Source organism: Hipposideros armiger, unplaced genomic scaffold, assembly GCF_001890085.2.
Source record: "Hipposideros armiger isolate ML-2016 unplaced genomic scaffold, ASM189008v1 scaffold_201, whole genome shotgun sequence".
In the NCBI taxonomy this organism is placed as follows: Eukaryota; Metazoa; Chordata; class Mammalia; order Chiroptera; family Hipposideridae; genus Hipposideros; species Hipposideros armiger.
The window spans coordinates 2,261,279-2,284,089 of record NW_017731551.1 but is presented as its reverse complement, the minus strand read 5'-3'; the positions used below and the strand labels follow the sequence as shown (position 1 = coordinate 2,284,089).

At 48.3% G+C, this 22,811-nt stretch overlaps 1 protein-coding gene across 4 annotated transcripts in view; it reads left to right on the top strand.

The window, feature by feature from the left end:
- Positions 1–20,175, top strand: part of HIPK2 (homeodomain interacting protein kinase 2) — a 129,505-nt gene extending 109,330 nt beyond the window's left edge. For all 4 annotated transcript variants that reach the window (XM_019653247.1, XM_019653249.1, XM_019653248.1 and 1 more), the window contains exons 13-15: positions 6,797–7,038; positions 11,207–11,367; positions 12,457–20,175. In XM_019653247.1, coding sequence (XP_019508792.1) covers positions 6,797–7,038; positions 11,207–11,367; positions 12,457–12,927 — 874 coding nt within the window. In that variant the 3' untranslated portion in view covers positions 12,928–20,175. The remainder of the gene's footprint in view (positions 1–6,796; positions 7,039–11,206; positions 11,368–12,456) is intronic.
- The last annotated feature ends 2,636 nt before the right edge of the window (positions 20,176–22,811 follow it).

Sequence of the window (22,811 nt, the reverse complement as noted above, 5' to 3'; positions counted from 1 at the left end):
TTTATAGTGAAATGACTGTGTGTAATGTGATCCCATAATTGTGGCTACCATTTGGAATAAGAGAAAAATGAGGGGAATATGATTATTCATCCTTGGAAATCAGAGTTATCATAAAACCTAACACAGTACATATTTAGTGGCCCCACCAGTGTAGGATATTATGCTAGGAACTGCAGGTGTTATATTAATAACGTGGACAGTCTCTGTCCTCAGGAGGATCGCAAGGTAATAAGCAAGATGAGACACATGCAAATCATTATAACACAAAACAACATCGGTCCCATAAAAACTAGCCGAGGACTACGGGGGTGCAAAGGGAAAACAGCTTGAGGAAATAGCAGGGGTGGGGGACTTTTTAAGGCCTCTTTGGGTCTGGGCAGGGGTGGACAAACAGTAGAGGAAGTGAGATTGCAAGTTCCAGTGAGATGAGGTTGTGGGGCAGAGGCTTAGAGGTGGGATGGGGACAAGAGCATGTGGGGCGGCTGATCGAAGAGAAAACTGGAGGCAAGGAAGAAAGGGATCTCAGAACGTAAAGGGGGCTTTGAGGGTCCCCCCTTGGACTGGGTGGTCAGCTTCGTCAGAAGTACTGAGGCGCTCATGTACCCCCAGATGCAGCCCACTGGGGGGCCTCTTGGCTACTCTCTCGGTTATAAGCTTCTGTAGCCCATCAGTGTCACTGTGAACAGTGGAGGCTTCCCTCCTTGCCTCTGGTCACTCTTGTCCCCAAACCTGACTTCTGTGCCCTGAGCATCTAGATTCCGATCTGCTGAGTTCCTGGCCTCATGGTCCGTTGGCTACTCACCCAAGTCGAACATCTTTTATTTCCGGGGCGAGCCCCATAACTGCCTGAAATGCTGATTACTCCCCTGTGGGTCTCAGCCTCCACACCGGCTTGAGAATCGGGGGGGGCAGGCTCTGGGCAATTCAATCGCAAGAGAGCTAATAATTTTAAATTGGGCTAAGGACTTGAACAGACAGTTCTCAAAAGAAGCTATAAGTGGGCAACAGCTAGGTGAAAAAACGTTCAACGTCACTAATGATCGGTGAAATGCAAACCAAAACCTCACACCTGTCAGGATGGCTTTTACCAAAAAAATAAAGGAAAACAAGCGTTGACCAGGATGTGGGGAAATTGGAACCCTTGCACAGTGTTGATGGGAGTGTAAATTGGTGCAGCCGCTGTGGAAAACAAAAAAGTTTAAAATAGAACTACCATATGATCCAGCAGTCCTACTTCTGGGTATTTAGCCAAAAGATTGAAATTAGGGCCTTAAAGAGATATCTGTATACCCATGTTCACTGCAGCACTGTGCGCAGTAGTAGCCAAGATGTGGAAACAACCTAAGTGTCCATCAGATGAATGGACAGGTAATGGATAAAGGAAATGCGGCACGTATATACAATGGACTACTTACCATTCAGCCTTAAAAAGAAGGAAATTGTGCAATATGCAAAAAACCTTATAGGAGGTATCTAAAATAGTCAAATTCAGAGAATCTAGGAGTGGAAACTCAGCGGCCAGGGGCTGTGGGCAGGTGAAATGAGGAGTCGCTCATCAATGAGCATAAATGTCAGTGAAGCAAGGTGAATAATTCTAGAGATCTGCAATACAACTTTGTACCTGTAGGCAACGGTACCAGATTGTACACTTAAATTTTTAGGAGGGTAGATCTTATCACAATAAAATAAAATTTTAAAAAATAGGTAAAGTTAAGATTATGCTTAGTCACACACGCAAAAAAATGCTATCTCTTAGTTCAAACCTGACTCTGCCCCTATGTGACCTTGAGCGAGCAAGTCACCCAAGCCCTCCATACCTGGAGTTTGTTCTTAAAACGAGAGTTGTAATAGTCTCTCCTGCATAGTCCTGCTGTGAGGATTAGAGGAGATAACACGTATAAAGCACTTCAAACAGTGGTTGTACATCCGGTAAATGTTACCGAGATTTAGTAATCAGTGTCATAATAATAGAAGAATAGCATTTTTCACATATAGCACTGACTATGGAATCAGAGGAGTGAAGTAAGTCATGGAAAGTTTATTGGTGCAGATGAGTTTTGACCCTGGTCTTGAAGAATGGAATTGACCGAGACTGGCAAATAGAAATCAGAAACGCATTCCAGATAGGGCCCCGCAGGGGAGGCGTCACAGGTTTGTACGATCCTGTGGCCGTGTTTTCTCCACTGGGGCTGATTTCTTTACTTCTTCATGCCTTCTTTCTTTTCACCGTTTTAAAATGATGAACATCATCTATTGCCATGACAACGCAATGCAGTCGTGAACTCGGTCGGCTTTGTTCTTCATTCAGAAGTGAGTTCCATCGAGGCCATTGAAGCAAATATTCCTCATTCTACTCCTGTCACGCTCTCACTTCCATTAACCAATTCATAATGGGATTGATAAGCGATCAATAATAATTAGACACCATAGTGGAATGAATCCCAGTCAAATCGATACATTTGAGCCTAAAGAATCCATAGTAATAACGTCAAATGTGTGCTCGTTTTTCAAGTGACTCACTTAGCGGTTTTCCATTTGTTCTCTAACCTGCATAGTATATTCAGATAGAGCACAGAAATTTCTAACAACAGAAGAGATTAAACACAGAGTTGTCAAGTTAATTCACCTTTTCCAAACCTATCACGTGTAGATCCAAAAAGGGAGGTAAATCAGCGTTGAACTGTGTGGTACCTTTTTGCTCGTTAGACGTAGGGATGTCCCAGCTCCAGTGAAAGGGAGGGGACCCATGAAGAGTGGGCCCCACTACCTGTTAGGTTTCCACCAGGAGGTGGCCCTGAAGTCTTAAGAGTTCATCTGGACCAAGCTTTCAGCTGTTACAAGACTTTTGCCAGAAAGCCATCTTTCGGTGACAGTAAGCTCACTGGTTCATGAAGTGGCCCTTTGTATGGTCAGATATTCCAGTTGTCAGAAAATTCTTACATTGATCTGAAGCTTCTCCATAGTTTCCAAATTTGAGTGAAGAATTCAAAATATGTCCAATTTGAATTTTATGACAGCATGGCCAAAATTAATGTTGTACGTGTGTGTGGTTTTAATTTACTCATTTTCCAAACTACTCAGAACCTAAGGAAGATATGGTCAGCGGGAATTGGCCGCGTCTGGGTCTACATAGGGAATTTAAGTGTCTTTAATAATAAATCTTTAAGGGACCCTCGCAACGGATCCTTTAATGCCATTCTCCCTAATGGATTTTATGGCAGCTGGGAGCGGGAGGTATGTTTAGGGTCACACCAGTAAAGGGACAGCAGAGCCAGGACTAGAACCCCAGCTCCCAGGGCACACCTGTGAGCCAGCCTCTGTTCTGCATGTGGGGTCCACTCCCTGTCCCCCCCAAGGCCAAACACCTGCAACAGAACGCGCCTACATTTTGTGAGATGGCAAGACGAGCCACTGTGTGTTTGTGTCAGTCACCCAGAACTGGCGGTGACCGAAGCTGAGCGTGAGGAGCAGGGCAGCGCCGTCTCCTGGCATCCCCTCGGGAGCTGGGGTCTGTATGGTCATGCCTCCCAGGCCTCTTCCCCTGGTCCTGGGACCACTTCGTATCTTGCGGGAAGAGGAGAGGCAGGGTTCCCTTTAATAGCATCTTGCTACGCAGCAGACCAGGCACAGACGGCAGTTTCCCTTTGCCCAGCCCCACCCACCACAGGACCCGGCTGCAGGTCTCACTTACCTTGGTCTTTCTGAGGCAGGTCTCCTTCCCCCCAGGGCTCCCCGCTAACTACACAGCTTCCCACAATGCCTTGCTGCTGTTGGATTCCTTCTCCCAGCCGTAAAGCCTCAGGGATCTTTTCCTGATGCCCCACTTTCTAATTCTTGTGCCAAATCTCGTGTGCCCCACACCTCCACCTCCACCTCCCCACCCCACACCCACCCCTGCTAGTCCCATTTGCTTTTTTGTTTCTGAATAAGCATATGGACTTTTTAAAAATTGAGATATAATTCAAATGCCAAACAATTCACTCATGTGTATTACATTAATTTTCTACATTGTGGTAAAATATATATAATACAAACTTTGCCATTTAACTATTTTTAAGTGTACAGTTCATTGATAGTAATACATTCACAAATGTGTACCACCATCACCACTACCCATTTCCAGAACTTTTCCGTCACCCCAAGCAAACTCTGTACCCATTAAGCAGTAACTCCCTGTATCTCCCTCCTCCACCCCTGGTCACCTCTGACCTACTTACTGTCTCTATGAATTTCCTTATTCTGGGTACCTCATGTCAGTGGAATCATACAACATCTGCCCTTTTGTGTCTGGTTTATTTCACTGAGCATACATTTCCAGGGTTCATCCATAGTGCAGCATGCGAGTATAGCAGTACTTCATTCACTTTTATGGCTGAATAATACTCCACTGTGTCGATACACCACAATTTGTTTATCCATTCATCCATTGATGGACACTTGGATTCTTTCCACCTTTTGGCTCTTGGGAATAATGCTACTGTGAACACTGGCGTACAAGCATCTGTTTGAGTCCCTGCCTTCAATTCCTTTGAAAAGTGTACACCCAGGAGTGGAATTGCTGGGTCATCTGGAAACGCTCAGTTTAGCTTTCTGAGGAACAAGCATATGAATGTTTTGCATTCATAACTGTTATAAGTGGGAAGCATAGGTCTTTAGTAATTAAAATTTGTCTACTTTATCAAAGTTAATGGGAAGAGATCTAAATATATGCTCACTCCTCACCTTTTGCGTTCTTAGCAATTATCATCTATTCAAATCATTTGACAGTTCATCATGGAAGGCTTTGTGACATCCGTTATTCTCTTTAACTGATTATTTTAAAGCTTTTACTGTTTAACTTGTCATGTTTTTATACAGTCCCCCACTGAGATTTTCATCTCCTCCCGAGCAGAGCAGAGACATGGATTGTATGTCTTTGTACAGGAATTCCCTGGAGCACCTAGCGTAGACCTCCAAGATATCTAACTGATGGGTTTTAATTTCTCTCATATCCATCTTCTGGTTTATTCATAGAGCAAGTCCGTGCCTTGATGTAATTTACTTTGCCTAGATATGTTTTTTGCAAACCTGTTTTCACATGTTAAATAAGGTAAAATACAAATAATAATAGCTGACTTTTATAGACTACTTACTATGGGTCGTACACTATTCAAAGTACTCTTCACGTATTTTCTAACTTCATTCTCAAAGCAAGCCTATGCTATAGCTGCTATTAGGATCCACGTTTTACTGATGGGGAGACTGAGTCACTCGGGTTGAATAGCTTTCCAAGGCCACACCACCAGCAAATGCTGATAATGGACATCTGGCTGCAGGGCCTGTGTTGTTACCCAGAGCCACAGTTAGAAGGGACCTTTCTCCCCTGAGCCAGGGAGACAGAATGTGCAGCCTAGGGGAATTGTGCAGCCCGATGCCGGTGGTGTCAGCAGCAGGGGCCAGACCTGTAGCCTCGCCGCCCAGCCCCGCCAGCGCTTTGTCGAGTAGCAGCCCTGCTCTCCTTCCGCTCACCTTTTCTGCCTGGCTGCCTGGGCTCCTGAAATTGCCCACTTCTCTGCTGCCCTTGGGAGGCAGAGCTCGACCTTGGAGACAATCTGGCCTGTGACTGGCCGGGTGACCTTGGCCAAGACACCTCGGGGATTATTATGTCCCCATTAGGCCTCTATAAATACCAGCTCCTTCTCTTAGCAAATTAGTTGGAAACTGACCATCTTACTTAGGCAATCAATATTTCTTAAAAATAGATGATCAATATACAAAAATAGATGAAAATCCGTTTTTGAAACCTTCACAATCAGTAACGAATTTCATATCCATCATCCCACCCGCCTCTCACCGAGCTTGGAGGCAGACAGAAAGGGTTCTCAAAGTAACCACACAAACATAAATACCTCAGGGAAAAAATTTCCTGTGGCCAAGAGCCATCCAAAGCTGGTTCCTCCCTGTCGGCATATAAAGTTTCAGAAACAGGGTGAAGGCCAGGGTCCAGGGCAGCCCTCGCACAGGCATCCTCCCGTCGGAGACCCTCTGACCTCACCCAGACGCAGTGTGGGCTCCTCCCTGATCCGAGGGCCGAGCCTCCCCTCAGAAGGGGACTCTCAGAGGTCCTGGGTGGCCTGTGCCACAAAATCACCCCACACAACACCCTCACAGCAAAGAGGTGGCGAGGGTGTCGAGTTCAGCTCCAATTTCTCTCTCAGCGTGTCTGAGCTGCACTGTGGGAATCCGCCTTCTCAGAACCTCACTCCCGTCCCCATCGCTGCATTCTGCTTCCTCTTGGACGTTCCATTCCCTCCTGCCTAAGCTTCCCCAGGGTCTCCCAGGCCCCAGGCCTAAGCTTATGCGGCTCCCTTCCCAGAGGTGTGTTCTCCCAAACCGGGAACCCAGGTGGCCTGGGTCTTGCTGGGCTCTCTGTTGGCTCAGATGTCCCCTTCGGGTGGCTCAGGGCATTGCCACCCTACTCTGGACCACAGGTGCTTGCCCTGCAGTTCTGAGCCCTGCTGCCAGGGGACAGGCCAGGCCCACCCAGAAACATCTCACTCTCTGGTTTCTAGAAGCGCCCATGGGCCCAGCTCCAGCCCTTTCTCCTGTCTTCATATGTCCCCCTTTACCAGTTAGACAGGTGACGCGTGTGCCCATTAGGGTAATGGGACGAGGGCAGAGACACTCCTGCCCCCTCTCTCACCCCGCTGCCCTGCCCTGCCCAGACGACTGAAGCGGCTTTTCACACAGCCAGCCCTGAACTCCTGCCTTGGGGTCTCGCTTCTCACAGTTGCGTTTTCTCCCTGTCCATTGTCAGCACTGTCTCCAAGCAGAGGAAAAACGTCATCAGCTGTGTCACAGTCCACGACTCTCCGTACTCTGACTCCTCCAGCAACACCAGCCCCTACGCCGTGCAGCACCGCGCCAGTCACACCACCACCTTTGACACCAAGGGGGGCCTGGAGAATCACTGCACTGGGAACCCCCGAACCATCATCGTGCCACCCCTGAAAACCCAGGCCAGCGAAGTGCTGGTGGAATGTGACAGCCTGGTGCCAGGTAATTCGGGGCCTGCGCAGGCCAGGAACGTCTCTGGAGACAGGCTTTCTTGCTTTCTGCTGTTAGCGGTTATGTTATGTGAGAGCGAAGCACCAGGTTATTGCAGATCCTTACCAAGGATCCTGTTCAAGCAGCCAAGATAGGATTCTGCTTAGCAGCACATCGTGTGAGCAGCGTCTTCATGTTTTAATTCTATAATTAATACCTCACCACCTTTACCGTGGTGCTCCCTCTGACCTGGCTGACAATATAAAATACAAACCACCTAGGCCCTTATCCACTGATCTGGAAAGACACCTGGTGGGGAGTTCCTGGCCGACTTCTGGCATCACTCCTTCCAAGAGGCCCTGGTGGGAGGTGGGGGCAGGGGTGCTGCCTGTGTGGGAAGAACCTTCTCCATGTCTCCGTCAGTGACTGCGAAGCAAGCTCTTCTCGCATCTCCTTAGAAGTCACTGTTGGGAGGACAGGTCATGGCAAGCGTGTTTCTTCCTCACACGTTGCTTGATTAGAAGGACTCCTTCCATCCTGTGAAGGCTGGTCCTGAAAACTGGGCCCTAGTAGAAAGGCTGAGAACTTAACCTTCCAGATACACTTATCGCCTCACCCTAGATTTAGCAGCATCTATTCAATGCCTCCCTTGTTCAGCCTCGCCAGTGGAAGAATTCGGGGAATGAACCAGAAGAAATCTGCACATCCTGCTTTCTGCCACAAACCGTCCCAGCCCATCCAAGCTAGTCAGTGCCCTCACGATAGCATCATGTAGAAGGAAAGGGGTACAGACTGCCAGAAAGATTTTGTTTAGATGTGAGAAGCTATTATTCATCAGCTGTTACTCATTCATCCTGTCTGTGCCACCTGAGGTTGCTCCAGGAGACCTTGGAACCTTCTTGGGGTAACCACCCCACTAGGGTAAGGCCCACTAGGCATAGGTGAGTCAGGTACTCCCCTGAGGGCAACCTGAGGGTGGAGAGCGGAATTCAGGATGGGATCTTTGGGAGTTTGTCCAGGCGTGAGGACTTCTCTTTCTCAAAGCCCTCTTTCTTAGGCAAGTTTTTTAGTAGAGACCTAGGCAGGAAGCAGCAGTCTCTCGCAATGACCAAAGGAACGTGAAGGCAGATCGTGTTCCCCAGGGGACGGGATGTCCCGGAACAGTGGCCCTCAATACTTGTCTGCTCAAATATCCCACAAGTAATTGTTTAGAACTATATCCATCACACAGTCTTAAGTTCAAGTATTTGCAAAGGATATGATTCCTATCATGTTGTATATTGTGTCATTATTTACGTACTTTTAAATACATTTGTCAAAACCTTGAAGCTTCAGGTTCAACCCATTTAACACATGGATGTGCTTAATGCCTAATGAGCAGTCACTCCTGGTTGGCAACCCAGGCAGCGATAACCTTCCCTCTGACAGCCACCTCACTGCTAAATGTTATCTCCTGAATGGATGAATAAGGTGGAGAGTTTGCAAAGGATTTGTAGCCCGGGTAAAATAAGCCTGGACAGCCTTCTGTGTTTCTTGCTGAAAAGATGGCTTTGCTCTTAAGGCGCTGTCCCTCAGAAGCTGTCCATTCTAGAATCATCCCATTTGGGCTCCCTTAAGTTTCTCACACAGCAGTCAATGCACCATATTAACATGCAGGAGTGTGAGAAAGAAGTCTTTCTTTTGCAAAATGGGAGAAGCTTTAATGTGAGAGAGAAGGTGGGAAAGAGAAGGGATGGATCTCAGTTTAGGAAAAGATACATTTGAAAGTTGAGAATCTGGAAATCGACCTCTTAACTCTTTACTTGCCGCCCCCTCAAGTCCTTGGCCCTACACACTCCCCAGATTAAATTGCAGCCTTAGGGCCGGCCGAGTGGCTCAGTTGGTTACAAGCTCTCTCAAGAGTGTGAGCTCTGAGCAACAGCAGTTCGATGCCTGGCCCGAGCTGAGCTGCCAACAGGTGGCAGGATGGCTCAGCTAAAAAAATAAAAATAATAATAATAAAATAAAATAAATTGCAGCCTTAAATGCATATTGCTTGGCTTGTGAAGAGCTCCCCTGCTTAGATAACACTAAAGTTCTTAAGACTATGTTGTTAAAATCTTTAAGGAAAACCAGCCCTTTTATTGAGCCGGAAGAGAAGGAGATATTTCTCCCTTGTCTGCAATCCAAAATCAAAACAAGCTCAGAAAACCAAATTTTAAGTTTACAGCAAACTCAGTTGGTGGTTAAAAAAAAAATCTAAAAAATCTGGCCTGGACCAGCAAGAGGCTATTCATAGTGCCTTTGTCATAATCATATTGGTGACATAGTTATATTTGTGCCACTTTGGGAAATATCTCTGTGTTTTGCAGCAAAAATATTCATGTCTTTGATGACAGGGTGGTACTGAGGCCCCGCTGGGGGTAACCTAATATATTGCATATGTACCAAATTACCTTTCTGAAATATGAAATTCTGAATTTCAAAAATGTCTGACCCCAGGAATTCCAGATCAGGGATTGTAGACCTACAGGATGAGACAATGAGTTTTGTAAATCAAGGGTGCCTGGTTCCAAGACATCTCTGGGGAATTCTATAACAGTAATAGTCCCTTAAAAAAAGGCACGATAATGGTACATAAGAATTGGTTTAGGATAGACCTTATGTAGGCCCCCCCTAGGAATTTTTTTTTTTTTAAGTGGCCAGTGCTAAATTTCTCTTAGCCTTTTAAAACAAGCTCTAGTATGCATGAGAGAGTGGCCGGGTTTCCAGGTAGGAATCTTCCATCTTGGAGTTTTGTCGGCCATGGTGCTGGCGCCACTCTGTGGGAGGCAACAAAATTGTGGCGAGAGTTTCTGAAACTTTTAAGACCAACCCCCCTAGTTTAAGACAGGTGAGGAAGCTGAAAGTCAGCCTTGCCCAGCAGAACACAGCAGTTTTCTGTCTTCGAAAACCACAAAGGTGAGCATTGAGGGAAGACAGCTTTGTAGAGCCCGTATTTTACACGTTACTCTCCAATCAGTTAATCAGCATTCTCTCTTCCCGCCCCCAGCCTCAGGCATATCCTCTTTGGCCTTGATTTTGTCACCCTGGGATTTGTGATGGAATCGATCCAACTCAGTGACGTCAAGGCCTAATCCTTATTCTGTGAGCTGCATATTAATACTTAGCACCCTCTACCCCCAAGAATAGCCACATTTACCCATTTTACACTAGCGATCACGGGTACCTAACTGAGACCGTGTTAGACTTCTGTGTTTCCCGAAGGTGCTCGGGCTCAGGAAATCCGAATTCTTCCTGCTGAACATCATGAGAAGTAGACCTGTCTCCTGATGTCTGTGCACGTCCTTGTCTGTTCTCCCTTAACATTAGACTCTGTGTGGTTCTTCTCTTGAACACCCCTACTCTGGGGCACTCTCTCAAGTGTGGACAGTCTTATACTTGGGAGTCTGCAGAGGACAACACAGGTTTGTCTGGATTCTCTGTGCCAAAAGCCTTTTTCATGTTGACTGGATGGTTTCATCTTGGTTTTCACTTATCTGTACTAGACAAAGCTCAGGAGAGAGATGTTTGATGTCTAGAGAGGCACCAAGAGGCAGTGGCACTTGATTCAGCCATGTCCTGCATTGTGTGTGGCAGTCCTCTGATTGGCCCCCTAGAGGCACAGGTCCCACTCAGCTGGGAGCTGGTATTCACAGTCAATTTAGAAATTGACTAAAATGGTTTATTTATATAAACTCCTTACCTTATTCATTTTATTCCAGTTGTTTTTTCCTCCAAGACATATGTGGTCTTGTTTTTGAGATGCACTCCTCTTTATCCTGCTGTATCTGTCACTGCGTCTCTGTACCTCAACAGATAGCCCCCAATTACAACCCTAGGTGGGACACTGAAAAGCTGCAGAGAACTCTCTTCCCTTCCTCTGTTAGACTCTCCTTGTGCTTTTTAGGGTCACCAGACTGTATTCTAAACGCCGGCAAGGTTTGCTCCCAACCAGTGGAACAGCCCAGAGCCCAGCGGCCAGTCCAGAGTCAAGGCAGAATCTTAACTGGGTCTGGGGGAGACGAGGTTGATTGTGATTGGCCGGTCTCAGGAATGGGTTCCTTCCTGGAAGACCACCGCTGCCCCCTGGAGGGGCAGCTTCTTCTGGGCAGCTGAGGACCTATGACTGATCTGTGACCTGTTTCTCCTCTGCACACAGTCAACACCAGTCACCACTCATCCTCCTACAAGTCCAAGTCCTCCAGCAACGTGACCTCCACCAGCGGTCACTCTTCAGGGAGCTCGTCTGGAGCCATCGCCTACCGGCAGCCGCGGCCAGGACCACATTTCCAGCAGCAGCAGCCTCTCAACCTCAGCCAGGTAGGCCCCACCTGATGGCTGTCTCACCTCATCCCCTCCATTCTTCAGCTTCAGAGAGGGTCACTGTGGCGGACCCTCCCCTCAGAGCTGCAGTCCCTCTAGTGGTGGCAGGAAGCGCCCAGAGTGACCTCTGGTGTTTTCTTTCCTCCGTGGGTCACCCTTGGGGAAGTTGGTATCCCTGGCTCACGGAGAGCTGGCCCAAAGCAGAATGACTGTCTAATGTTACAAGGCGCTGAGTGATAAGGTGCCAGAGCTTAAAAATAGGATGGCGCACACCTTGCTCTCTCAGCCCAGCACAGGGTAAAGCACTGTGTCCCAGCCCAGTCAGGCCAGGACACCAGGGACAGGCCTGCCACGCAACCAAGTCAGGCTCACTGACGCCTTGCAGTGAAGGAGGCCACACACCCGAAGCCCAAACCAAGGGCACGAGTCGGTGGGTTTGGAGAAAGTAGGTGACGTGTAGATGGAACGTAAAGGAAGCAGAGTCTCCAAGGACAGAGCTGGCCTACGTGTAAAGGGTCCACTCAGGCCTAGATTGCAAAGTAGACACAGGGGCCTGTTTCCTTCGAAGCCACGGAGGTGAGATGAACGGGGAGCTTGTCCTCAGAAACCCGTCATGTGAAGTACTGCACCTGGGCTGTGCGCGGAGGCTGTGTGTCTGTGTCACCGTGACTTAGATTCCCCAGGTGAGAGAAGGCTGCTGCATTTGTACCAATTCTACCTCAGACAGCCACGTTCCTGAGGGCCTTGATTTTAGAGACCAAGATTTCACGGTGAGAGAACCAGGCGTCACTTACAGAGGGACTCCTTTGCCACTTCATAGCTGCAGTGCATCCTTGGGAGACACATCCTCTCCTGTTATCTCTGCAGCTGGCTTTATCTGTGTGTCATCCAGCCTGGGGGGTGCCGGGCAGGGTGCAGTGTTCCTTTCTCATTTTTACTTCCCAGCATGACTGGGAAGGCATCTTCTGTCACTCCCGCCGCTTCTGGCATCCTCTCCCTCCTCCCCTCCTCTCTGCTCCTCGCTTCCCCCTCCTGCCCTGCGTGTCCAGCCCCCACTACAGCCCTCTCCTGGTGCTTCTTCTCCAGGCTCAGCAGCACATCGCCGCGGACCGCGCCGGGAGCCACCGACGGCAGCAGGCCTACATCACCCCCACGATGGCCCAGGCTCCGTACTCCTTCCCGCACAACAGCCCCAGCCACGGCACTGTGCACCCCCACCTGGCTGCCGCCGCCGCCGCCGCCCACCTCCCCACCCAGCCCCACCTCTACACCTACACGGCGCCCGCGGCCCTGGGCTCCACCGGCACCGTGGCCCACCTGGTGGCCTCCCAAGGCTCGGCGCGGCACACCGTGCAGCACACTGCCTACCCGGCCAGCATCGTCCACCAGGTCCCCGTGAGCATGGGCCCCCGGGTCCTGCCCTCGCCCACCATCCACCCGAGTCAGTATCCGGCCCAGTTTGCCCACCAGACCTACATCAGCGCCTCTCCAGCCTCCACCGTCTACACTGGATACCCACTGAGCCCCGCCAAGGTCAACCAGTACCCTTACATATAAACACTGGAAAGGGGAGGAGGAGGGGGGAGGAGGCGGGAGGCGGGGCCTCGGTGGGAGCTGGGCTTTTTATACTGAAGACACCGCACAGAAAATGCAAACGGGGCAGGGGAGGGGGAATGGGGGCAGGGACGGGACACAAACGAAACTTGAACTAGGAAGTGGGAGGACTTAGAGCAGAGAAGAGAACATTTTAAAAAGGAAGGGATTCAGGAGGGGTGGTGGGGGGGGAATCTATGCTTTTTATTTTTAAAAAGAAAAAGGTAAAAAAAGAAAACGTCAGTAACAAAAAAACACAGCTCACGAACCCATTCTGCGCCAAACTGGAAAGGAGGAGAAGAGCAACAGAAGATTCTGGAAGTGGGAGGGGGCCCAGTTTTTGAAGAACTTTATGAACTTTTCAAAGATTATTTTCATATGGCAGCAAGTGACATTTAAGAATTTGCTGTCTGGGGGACACCTGATATGAAATCCAATAGATTTTTAATTATTGAACATAAGAATTAGGGATTTTTCCAGAACTCAAAAGGGTCAACAGCTCTCTAGAAATTTGGGCCATGGCCAGAGGAGTCTGATATTTGGGGGTTGGTCCGGGATCCTCAAAGCCCAGTTCTGGCTCATTCATCAGGACTGATGGGGGGTGGTCAGGCTGAAGGATGATTCTTCCCCTCTACCCCAGTCCCCCAAGAGGGCACATTTTCTCTTTCCGAGCTCTCTGGATAAATCCCTAAGCAATGTTATTCCTCAAATGTCATTAATAATGTGTGTTGCGAACTTTAGGAGTTTTTTGTTTGTTTGTTTCTTTTCTGAAGGTTTATTTTCTCTTGGAACCAACCAAGCCCTAGTTACATAGCGTAGAGCTCACTGGTCATTGCCGACACCCTAGTGGAATGTAGCACTCTACACTCTTTGTTTTCTGCTTTGTGTTCAACTCCAACGATACCAATAGACTATTCCTCAGTGTAATTGCACAAAAAAAAAAAAAAAGTGATATGACATAGGCAAGTAACCAATGTGGTGGTCCAGACGTGTGCGCGTGAGCGAGCGCGTGTGGGTGCGTGTGCGGCCGCCGCCCTCCCGTGTGTCCCTGGGCCCGCCGCCAGCACAGCTCCCGCACTCTCGACTTTACACCATTCCCTCCTAGTGCCTTACCGACGACAGACGCGCGTGAGGGTTTACTTCCATGGTACTCCAAGAAGCTGACGGAAGCCAGCCAGAGCATCTCGGCTCTTCCTTTGTGCTGTTGTAACGTTTCACTCTGGTCTTTCCTTTTTTTCATTTTCTTTTGTTAAGTTTAAGTTAGTTTGATTTCTATACCTGTTGTCTCTCTTGGGCCGTTTGCTAGCAGAAGGACATCAGGGGGCTGGCAGGGCTAGAGAGCCCACGGAGCTTGAGAGGGACATGAGAGATGGGTGGTCGAGGTTGAACCTCATGGCAGTGATGGTTTCAGCTGACTTTTGAGAGACTCCCCAGCCCACTCTGCCCCCAGTTCTACCTGTGCGGTCGGCTCTGCCATTGGTGGAACCAGAGATGGGAACGCTGGCCTTGCCAGGTGGCTGCCTCCTTCCTGGTGTGGAAGGGACAGAGGGGAGGAGGCCACCTCCAGCCCCCAGGCCTGGCACACCCTTCCCGCCGCTGTCCGCGGGCTGGAGAGGGGGCCTGGTCCCCAGCCGTGTCCTCAGACTCACCCCGTGCTTCACTGTAAGCCCTGCCCCTCTCTCCTCTGTTCCCTGGCCGTGATGCGCCCTCAGTCTTGCCAGATCCTTCCCTCTGTAGAAACCGTCAACCCTTGTTCACTGCCAAGTCTTTCCTCACATTACCCAGATCTACCCACGGCATGACTTTGTTTTGGTTTTCAAGGGCTCTGGTGGGCAGAAGGTTGGAGGGATACTTATGAGGGTGATGGGGGTCTTACACTGCACCTTGGAAAACACTCCCACCGCCAGTTACGTTTCCAAAGAAATACACCCTTTGCCCTCTCGCACTGCTGACATATTCTGGGAGTTGTCTCAGGCTTTGAACCTGCTGGGTGGAGGGTCTCTCCATTCACAGTAAATGATGCTTAGCAACATGAAGGTTGGGAGACTGTCAGGTCCTAGATGGGGCTTTAAAAGGTGGTCCTGATTGTTTGATTCTTAATGCTGAGTCCTTAACTGACCCCAAAGCCATGTTTCCAGGGTGCAAAGAGGTGGCTCCCAATTTTGGCACCCCGCCTCCTCTCCCGCTGCCTCCCTCACTCCTCAGCCTCCCTTGATGATTTACTGTGAAAGGTGTTTTTATAGTGATGTCCGACCTAATTCAGTGAGGAAGCCACACCGTTTCCTTAGCTCTTAGCTGTGAAATGTGAAATAACTCTGGAAATGTCCCCTCCCCGACCAGAAGTCCTACTTCTCTTACAAAGAACTCTGTCCCCAAACTGGAAGCAGCTTAGTCCAGGCCTTAGGCTGGAAGGAAGGACACTGTGACCCGCTCAAGGCGGAGCACACTTGGGCAGCCCCCCATGTACCCAGTGGGAGAAGATGGGGCGAGATGCTTTTATCGTGGTGCCATGATCAATAGTCTGTGTCCGGAAGTGGGGAAGTGCCGCCGTTCTGAGACAGAGAGGGTGGGGGAGCCAAGTGGAGACGGACACAGGAGCCAGAGCCCTCCCGGGGCCACGCCAGCCTGGAAATCCTGTCCGCCCCAGACTTTGGGCAGCCAGATGGCAGCAGTGCCCCCGCCCCGCCCCCCCCAGACCCTCTCATGCCCAGTCACACACGTCTTGGCTGCAAATGAGCCTCTGTTTGCCTTAGTGGGTAGCATCCTAGATCCATTTGCACAGTTCACTTCCAACCCTTTCTACATCTGATCCTTTATGGGAAAAGACAACATAGCCTTCCATTTTAAAGAAAATAATTTCGTCTACTAAGTTGGAAGTCTCACTCCTTGACCTGACATTTTCTTTCCTTTTCTTCCAGATCAGGAATGAAAGTTCCATGCTGCTCATAAAGATAATATTATTGTACTAATTGTTTTGGTTCATACCGTTGTGATTATTATCATTATTATCATCGTGTTGATATTTTAGTTGGGGTTTGAAATGCACATTTATTCCACGTATCTTTGTGTTTTCTCTTTAATATTTAAACTTATTTTATTATATCTGTGAGTATATGAGTAGACGGGGGGACATACGGATGTACGGTTTTGTCAGACAGAAAAAAAAAAAGGAAAGACCCAGGAATTAGGAAAGTGATCTCTGTCATCTCTGTCAAGAAAGATCCAACACAGAACAAAAGTTTGAAAAACCCGGGACTTTTTCCCTGTCCAGGCCAGATTGACAACACAGGCACCACCAATATTGTACTTTCCTAGATTCTCAGTGGCCTGGGAAGAGGTCTGAAGAGGCATCTCCCGGGCTGAACCCTGAGCCATGGTCCTCTCCCGCATTCCCTGTGCTCGCCTTGCTTCTGAAATCTGCTAACTGCACCCTTGGCCTGCCTCACGTCTGCTTTTTACCTGTCAAGCAAAACAAAAACAAAAACCCTCTCCCCAGAGCTGACCCAGCCCCTTTCCGAAATGTCCTCCCATCTCCCGTCCCATGCGCCAGGAACGTGGCTTACATCCTTCAGAGCAGGGACAGTTGTCCCCTCCTAGAAGCCACTGGGTGTAATAAGCTGACGTAGGGGTACCAGGCAGGCGGTACCGTCCCCTGGGCAATTTCAGCCTCACTTGGCCGCCTTCCTCTCACTAACCACACTGCCCACTTCTTCCGTCTCCCCCTTGCCCCCAAAGCATCTTCTCAGCACACAATTCTAGGGACAAACTAAGGAGCCTACAAGAGGAGGATGGATGGTAGGAGGCCAGAGGACACTGACAAGGTCCTGCAGGCCGCAGCCCCCCTGAAATCATTGGCCAAAAAGGGGCACAGTGGGGTCTCGTGACCATCCCCATTGGGCTCCAACTGCACCCCTCAGTGCACTGCACTGTGTGTGATGGGCTTTTTAAATCAGCTTGAGGTGTCCACACACTGCCCAGCAAACCCAGAAAACGACAGACCCCAGATGAAGAAAGGGGTGAAATGGCTGGCTTCGCTGAAAGGGAGGCAGCAGCTTACAGAGGGAGATGTCGCGTGGTCCCCAATCCCGCAACCGTGAGTGCACCCTCCCCTCGTCCCCGCCTGTCTTCCTCTTCCAGGCCCAGGCACAGAGCTGTGGGCTTGAAACCCCCGGTAAGACAGGCCAGCCTCTGCATGTGCTCGTTAGCACTTGCCTGAATCTCCCATCCTGTCCTCCAACCCTGCGTCACCCTGGCAAACAGGATGAATAAAAGGCTGCCCATCCCTAGAACCAAGCTCTCACGTAGAGGGATGCCAACCTAGTCTTTCATTAGCCCTCAAATAACCTAGAGCATCACCTGTTCTTTAATTGGCTCCATCCTTCTTTGCTAAAGAAACATCCTTAGTGTAAAGGGAAGATTTCCAAGGACAGGTCAAGGAGAGCCATACGGTTTGGAGCACGAGGAACCAAAGGTTGATGGGCTTCTGCTCTGCGGGTCGGTGCCAACCCGTCTGGGTGTTCGCACCCGTGTCTCTGCGCTTAGGGCCTCTTTCATGATGTTTTAGCTGTTTCCAAGGGAAGGGGTGAGCAGGCCGATGGGTGGGAGAGTCTGAGGCTCGATGCCAGTTACTACTGTGAAGTGGGGCATGTGGCTGATGGAATTCTGAGGGCAAAGAAGGGTTGAGGCAAACCGACGGTTGTCTCCTGGACTGTATTTGCATTCTGGCCTTACTGGCGGCTGAGTGGCTTGCAGGCTGTGGGAGCCCGCTGGCCTTGTCCTCTGCACCCTGGAAGACTCAACCTGCCCGGACACCAGATTGTTGGATGTGAGGAAGGGAAGGAGAGCGTAGCACAGCTGCTAACAGGCTGATTTCCCTTGACCAGACCTTTAGAATTGCAAACACTCATTTTTGAACAAGCTTGTGGCGGAGGATTTGGGTTGTGTGAGTGTGTGTGCGTGAGTGGAGCAGACTTTCTTGGAAACTGGAGGAAGGAGATGAGGAGGCTTAAGGAGCTTATTAATGATGGGCTGTGGTTGATGAAGCGAGATGCATCCACAGGCTGACTCCAGCTTTCATTCCAGATTCTCTGTCTGGTGCTGGGGCCACGGCGGGGTTGTGGGGCTCTTGCTGGCCTGCCCAGTAGTTGCTAGGACAGAAGAAGATAACCAGGAGCCCTCGAGAGAATTCAGCAGAGAGGCAAGGATCCGTTCCGCAGGCCTCGCCTGGGCCTTTGCATCGCCAGCATAAGCGATTTTGCCGTGACGCATTCCAGCCCCAGGGCCTTTGCGTGCTTCTGGCCTGTCTCTGCCTTTTCTTTCTGGTGAATCTTACAGAGTTCAGATGGGGAGCCCTCCAAATTGAGCAGGCCAGAGAAGTCCTTACCAAATTGGAAAGGAAGGTGAACCTGTTCCTTTCGTTAGCCAAAGAACCTTTCTCAAAGACACCTCCAAATACAGACAAAATAGCGTTCATCCCTCTCTTTCCTTTCTGGGCAATAATGACATCAGTTTTCAGTATCCTTCTCTTTCCACTTACTCCTGACTTGTATTTTTTTTTTATTGCATTTCTTTCAAAACTGTACTCATCTTTTAAGAGAAGTGGAGACTGTAACCCTAACACTGCTGCTATTGGGAGGCTGTGTGGGCTTCACTGATCGCGTGTTACCATGGGTGTGACCGAAGCAGAGTCGCCGTGCAGTGCGGCCGCGTCGTGTTCAGGTGCGCGCTGGAGCTGGGCTTGGGGGTCAGTGCTTGTCCACTTTGATGCCTTTGGACGCTCACGTCTAATCTCTATCCACTAGATGCTGTAAAATCTTAGTCAGGCTGCTAGAGAATTGAAGGTGGTGAAATGACATTTAAATGCAATAGAAACCTTTGGAAGGTTTTTGGTGCCACTGCTCAGTAGAGGAAACCCAACCTAGTGGAGGCTTCTCAGCATCTTGCTTGCAGCTTTCAGAAGTTCAGGAGAGCCAGCCCCGAGCCAGTCTTTCCCTTCAGACTCTGAGACTTTCCAAAGAAGTGACCCTCGGCAGGGCACACTTTCTCAGGATACCCGTACCAGCGGGACCTTCCTGAGGCTCCCCCAAGCCTTTGAGAGCCCCTAATCTCAGCCCCTGCATTCGAACATTATGTTGACTATCTCTTATTTGGTGAAACTTTCAGTGTCCCTCGAATAAGTGATAGCCAACAGTTGTTGAGTGCTTTCGATACGCCAGGCCCCGTGCCAGGCCCTGTGTGAGGGTGACCTCATGCATCCCTCAGAGTCACCCCATTTATGATGAGGAAACGGACACCCTAAGAGAGTAGCAAGAAAACGTAATGACGGTCTGAAATCTCCACAGTTCCAGTGAAATTTTTGTTAATGAGGCCTTCACTGAGAGATGATTTTCTGTTTTAATTAGCAACGCACGGCTTCCTGTTTCTGACAAACCATTTAACGATACTCCTGTTGGCTGTGTACCAAGCACGGTGCTAAAATTTGTCCATGGACCATATTGTTTAATTTAGTCTTCATAAAAACCCTAGGAAATCAGCAATATTATGAGTCTTTTACACATGAGCCGGCTGGCTTGGAGAGCTGGTGACCTGCCCAGGGGCACGCAGCTAGTAAGGGAGCCAGGCCTCGAACTTGGGTCTGCCCAGCCTCAGACGGAGCTCCTAGCCACCAGCCTCGGCTGTCTCCTGACAAAGAGAGGCCTTGAAGGAATGTCTCCGTGTGCCAACCCTGCTCGTGCGTGGAACTCGCGACAAGGTCTGTGTGGAGAGGGAGTCCCGAATGGGGTGCCAGCAGAAAGGGCAGAATGAGTGTGACTTTTTAAAGAAAAATCGTAGGAGAGTTTCTTCTGGTTCACGTAGAATTCATTTTAGATTCCTTTCCAGTGTACCAACTAGCTTTAGTAGTGCTGCTAACAGACTCTTATGAGAGTGAAGAAAAAAAAAAGTGTTCTTTTCCTTCTCTTAAAAAAAAATAATAATTTTTTCTTGCTTATAGTTAATTCTAGAAAGGCAATACTAAAGGTATATATTTTTTTCAAAATGCTATTTTTTACTGCACTGATAAATATCATGACAACTCTGGTCTCTGTAATCAATCCACCCTTCAGCTCTGGGTAGAACCAGGTGCGGGATTCACACCAAATTTGTAAATACCGTGTGTGGGTCTGGTGTCCAGGAACTTTTTTTGTTGTGTAAAAAAAAAAAAAAAAAGAGGAGTAAGACAAGATGACTTTTAGAAAGAGGAACAAAATAACGGTTTCTTTTGAGATAGGTTTCTCAAAGAAATGGAAAGCAATAGTTGTATAAACTGAGGAAAGCCAGCCAACTTTTAGGACTTAAGGAAGGACAGACTCTTGCTGAAGTATGGGATTAATAGTAATACAGAAGCATCTTTATTATTGTTGAAAGGTGACAGAATTTAGAAATGCTTTAGGACTAGATTTTTTTAATTTTTTAGAAAACTTATTTGTTATGAAACATCTCCTTGGTTGTTTTGGGTGGGTTTTTTTGGGTTTTTGGGTTTTTTGTTTTTTGTTTTTTGGTTTCTCTTTTATTTTAACAACGTCTTTTATTGACCGGCTCTAGGCTTGTTTACCTAAATTCTTAGGTAGTTTACAGAAGTTCTAGAATCTTCTAGAACTTGAACTCCATTGGAAGCAAACCCAACTAATCAGAATTTGAGATCCTGGTTGGTGTCATTAGATGTTCTGAAATTTTGACAGAGCACCTAAAGATTTTTTTTTAAAGAAGGTTTTAGATACATTATCTTACACAAACTGTGACCTAATGGCAATAATTACCTCAAATGTGGGCATTCATCCTGGTTTTAGCCTTTTTTGAAATCATGTAGCCAGCTTGATCTTGGGATGTAACAGACTATGAACTCTGTGTGGGCTGAAAATGATTAATGCACACCCTGGTCACTGTTGCTTAAGTGAATTCTGAAAAAGCGAATCTTGACAACACAAATTAAACCAAGGCAGACATTATACTTTGTGTGTTATAGAATGTGATATTCAAATGTACATGTTAAGCATATATGTTTTTAGCTACTGTAAAATGCTGTGTTAGCCTTCTAAGATACCGAGAGAGAGAGTCACATTTTAAACGCGTCAACTACATAATTGACTGTGGATACTTAAGCAGATTTCTGGCTACATTTTATAGTTAAAGTGTTTTATAGTTTACAATTAAACTGGTACTTTTTAAAGAAAATTTCTGTTGATAGCTGACATCTTCAAACCCCAGCGATTGCCTCGGTAGTTGGAGGCCATTCCCCCCCAAGGCAGGTGTGTTGTCCCCATATGGTTGTGTTGTATAGCCCAGCACCAGCATTTCCCGCCATGTCATTGGTTTCCACGTGAACTCGAGAGAATGTGAAAGGATTTCCAGGTGAAGTCCACAGCCTGGGCCTGATGTGAAGACCTCATACCATGTGGTATCAACACTTGTCTTCAAAACCTTCTCTTTGACACCTTGGAAGAGACAGAGAGAACAGATACCTGGTTCGTTGATTTTTGTCCTGATTTGAATGTTTAACTTATTAACTGATCCACTGACTTTCAATCACTAGGCAGTAGGAGACACTGGGATTCGGGAGGCCCTGAAGGTACAGCTGCTGTTTCTGGGGCCCCTGGCGGTATTCTGATCGGTGTTTTGCAGGAGTCACACACCCCTACGCCCGCCCGCATTCATTGGCCAGGTTTTCCATACATCTGCTGTCATTTATTCCTTTTCTCCTTTAACACAAAATAAATGCAAAAGGATGTGTTTACTTTCTACACTGTGTCAAACTTAGATTTGAAGCCTAGGTCAGTGGCAGGGGGGGCCCCATTCCTTCCTAGGGATTGTAAGTGCTGCTGAGGAGGCGGGGGCCATTGAGACCCATCAAAGTGAAGATCATATTGTAAAGGCAAGAGAGACGCTTCGGAGGGAGGGCCCCAGTGTCATGCAGGAACAGACTGGAAAATGCGGGTTCCCCTAAGAGTTTTGGTTCATTTTTTGGTTTTGGGAGGAGGAGGACCTGCTGAAGGGCATCCCTTTAGCAGATAAGATCTTGAAAACTGCAAAACACCTGGGACCAGGGAACTGTTTGTGCATTGTTTTGGGTTTTGGGTTTTTTTAATGCATTTCCTTTTTCCCTGTGAACTCTGTTGGTAGTCTGTTTTTATTCCAGTTTTTTGTTAGAAATGTTATTGTAAAATAGTTCTCATCTCGCCCCTCCTAATTCTCACTTTCCTCTGATTGGTTTTCTCCTTTGCTGTAATTAACCAAATGAATTTTATGTCATCGTCTTTGGGGCTTAGCCATATTTTTAAAAACTAGAGATATATAAATTGGCTTTAAAAAAACAACAACAACTAAATATACAGTCTCTGAGAAGGGGCTCCGCCTTGCTCTCTAGTTTCATTTCAACCAGTTCTGGAGCTGCCGTCCCTCTTTATGTTGGGTCACTGTCCCTGTGGCCACCTCGGCCTCTGCCCTGCTGTCATCACAGCCCCATGGCCAGGCACCCCAGGGTTCCCAGGAAGCTCTCAAGAGCCAGGAAGAAGGTCCCACTTAGCCCTGTAAATGGTGGTCTTGCTTCCCTGTTAGATATTCTCCTGCTTGGTTGAAGGGGCAATGGACTTAGTATTATTATTATTATTATTCTCATATTATTATTATTTTAATAGTTTGGCTCAGGTTATAAGGAAGAACTTGGAAAGTGAAAAGTGACTTGACCATGCCGATCCCTTGTAGCTTCCTGTGACTTCTGAATGGAACAGAAAGCGTCCCCCGCCCCACTCACCCCTACTCCCTTCCAGGCAAATATTCCTGTTGGCGCTGCCGCCACGTCACATGGTTTCTCC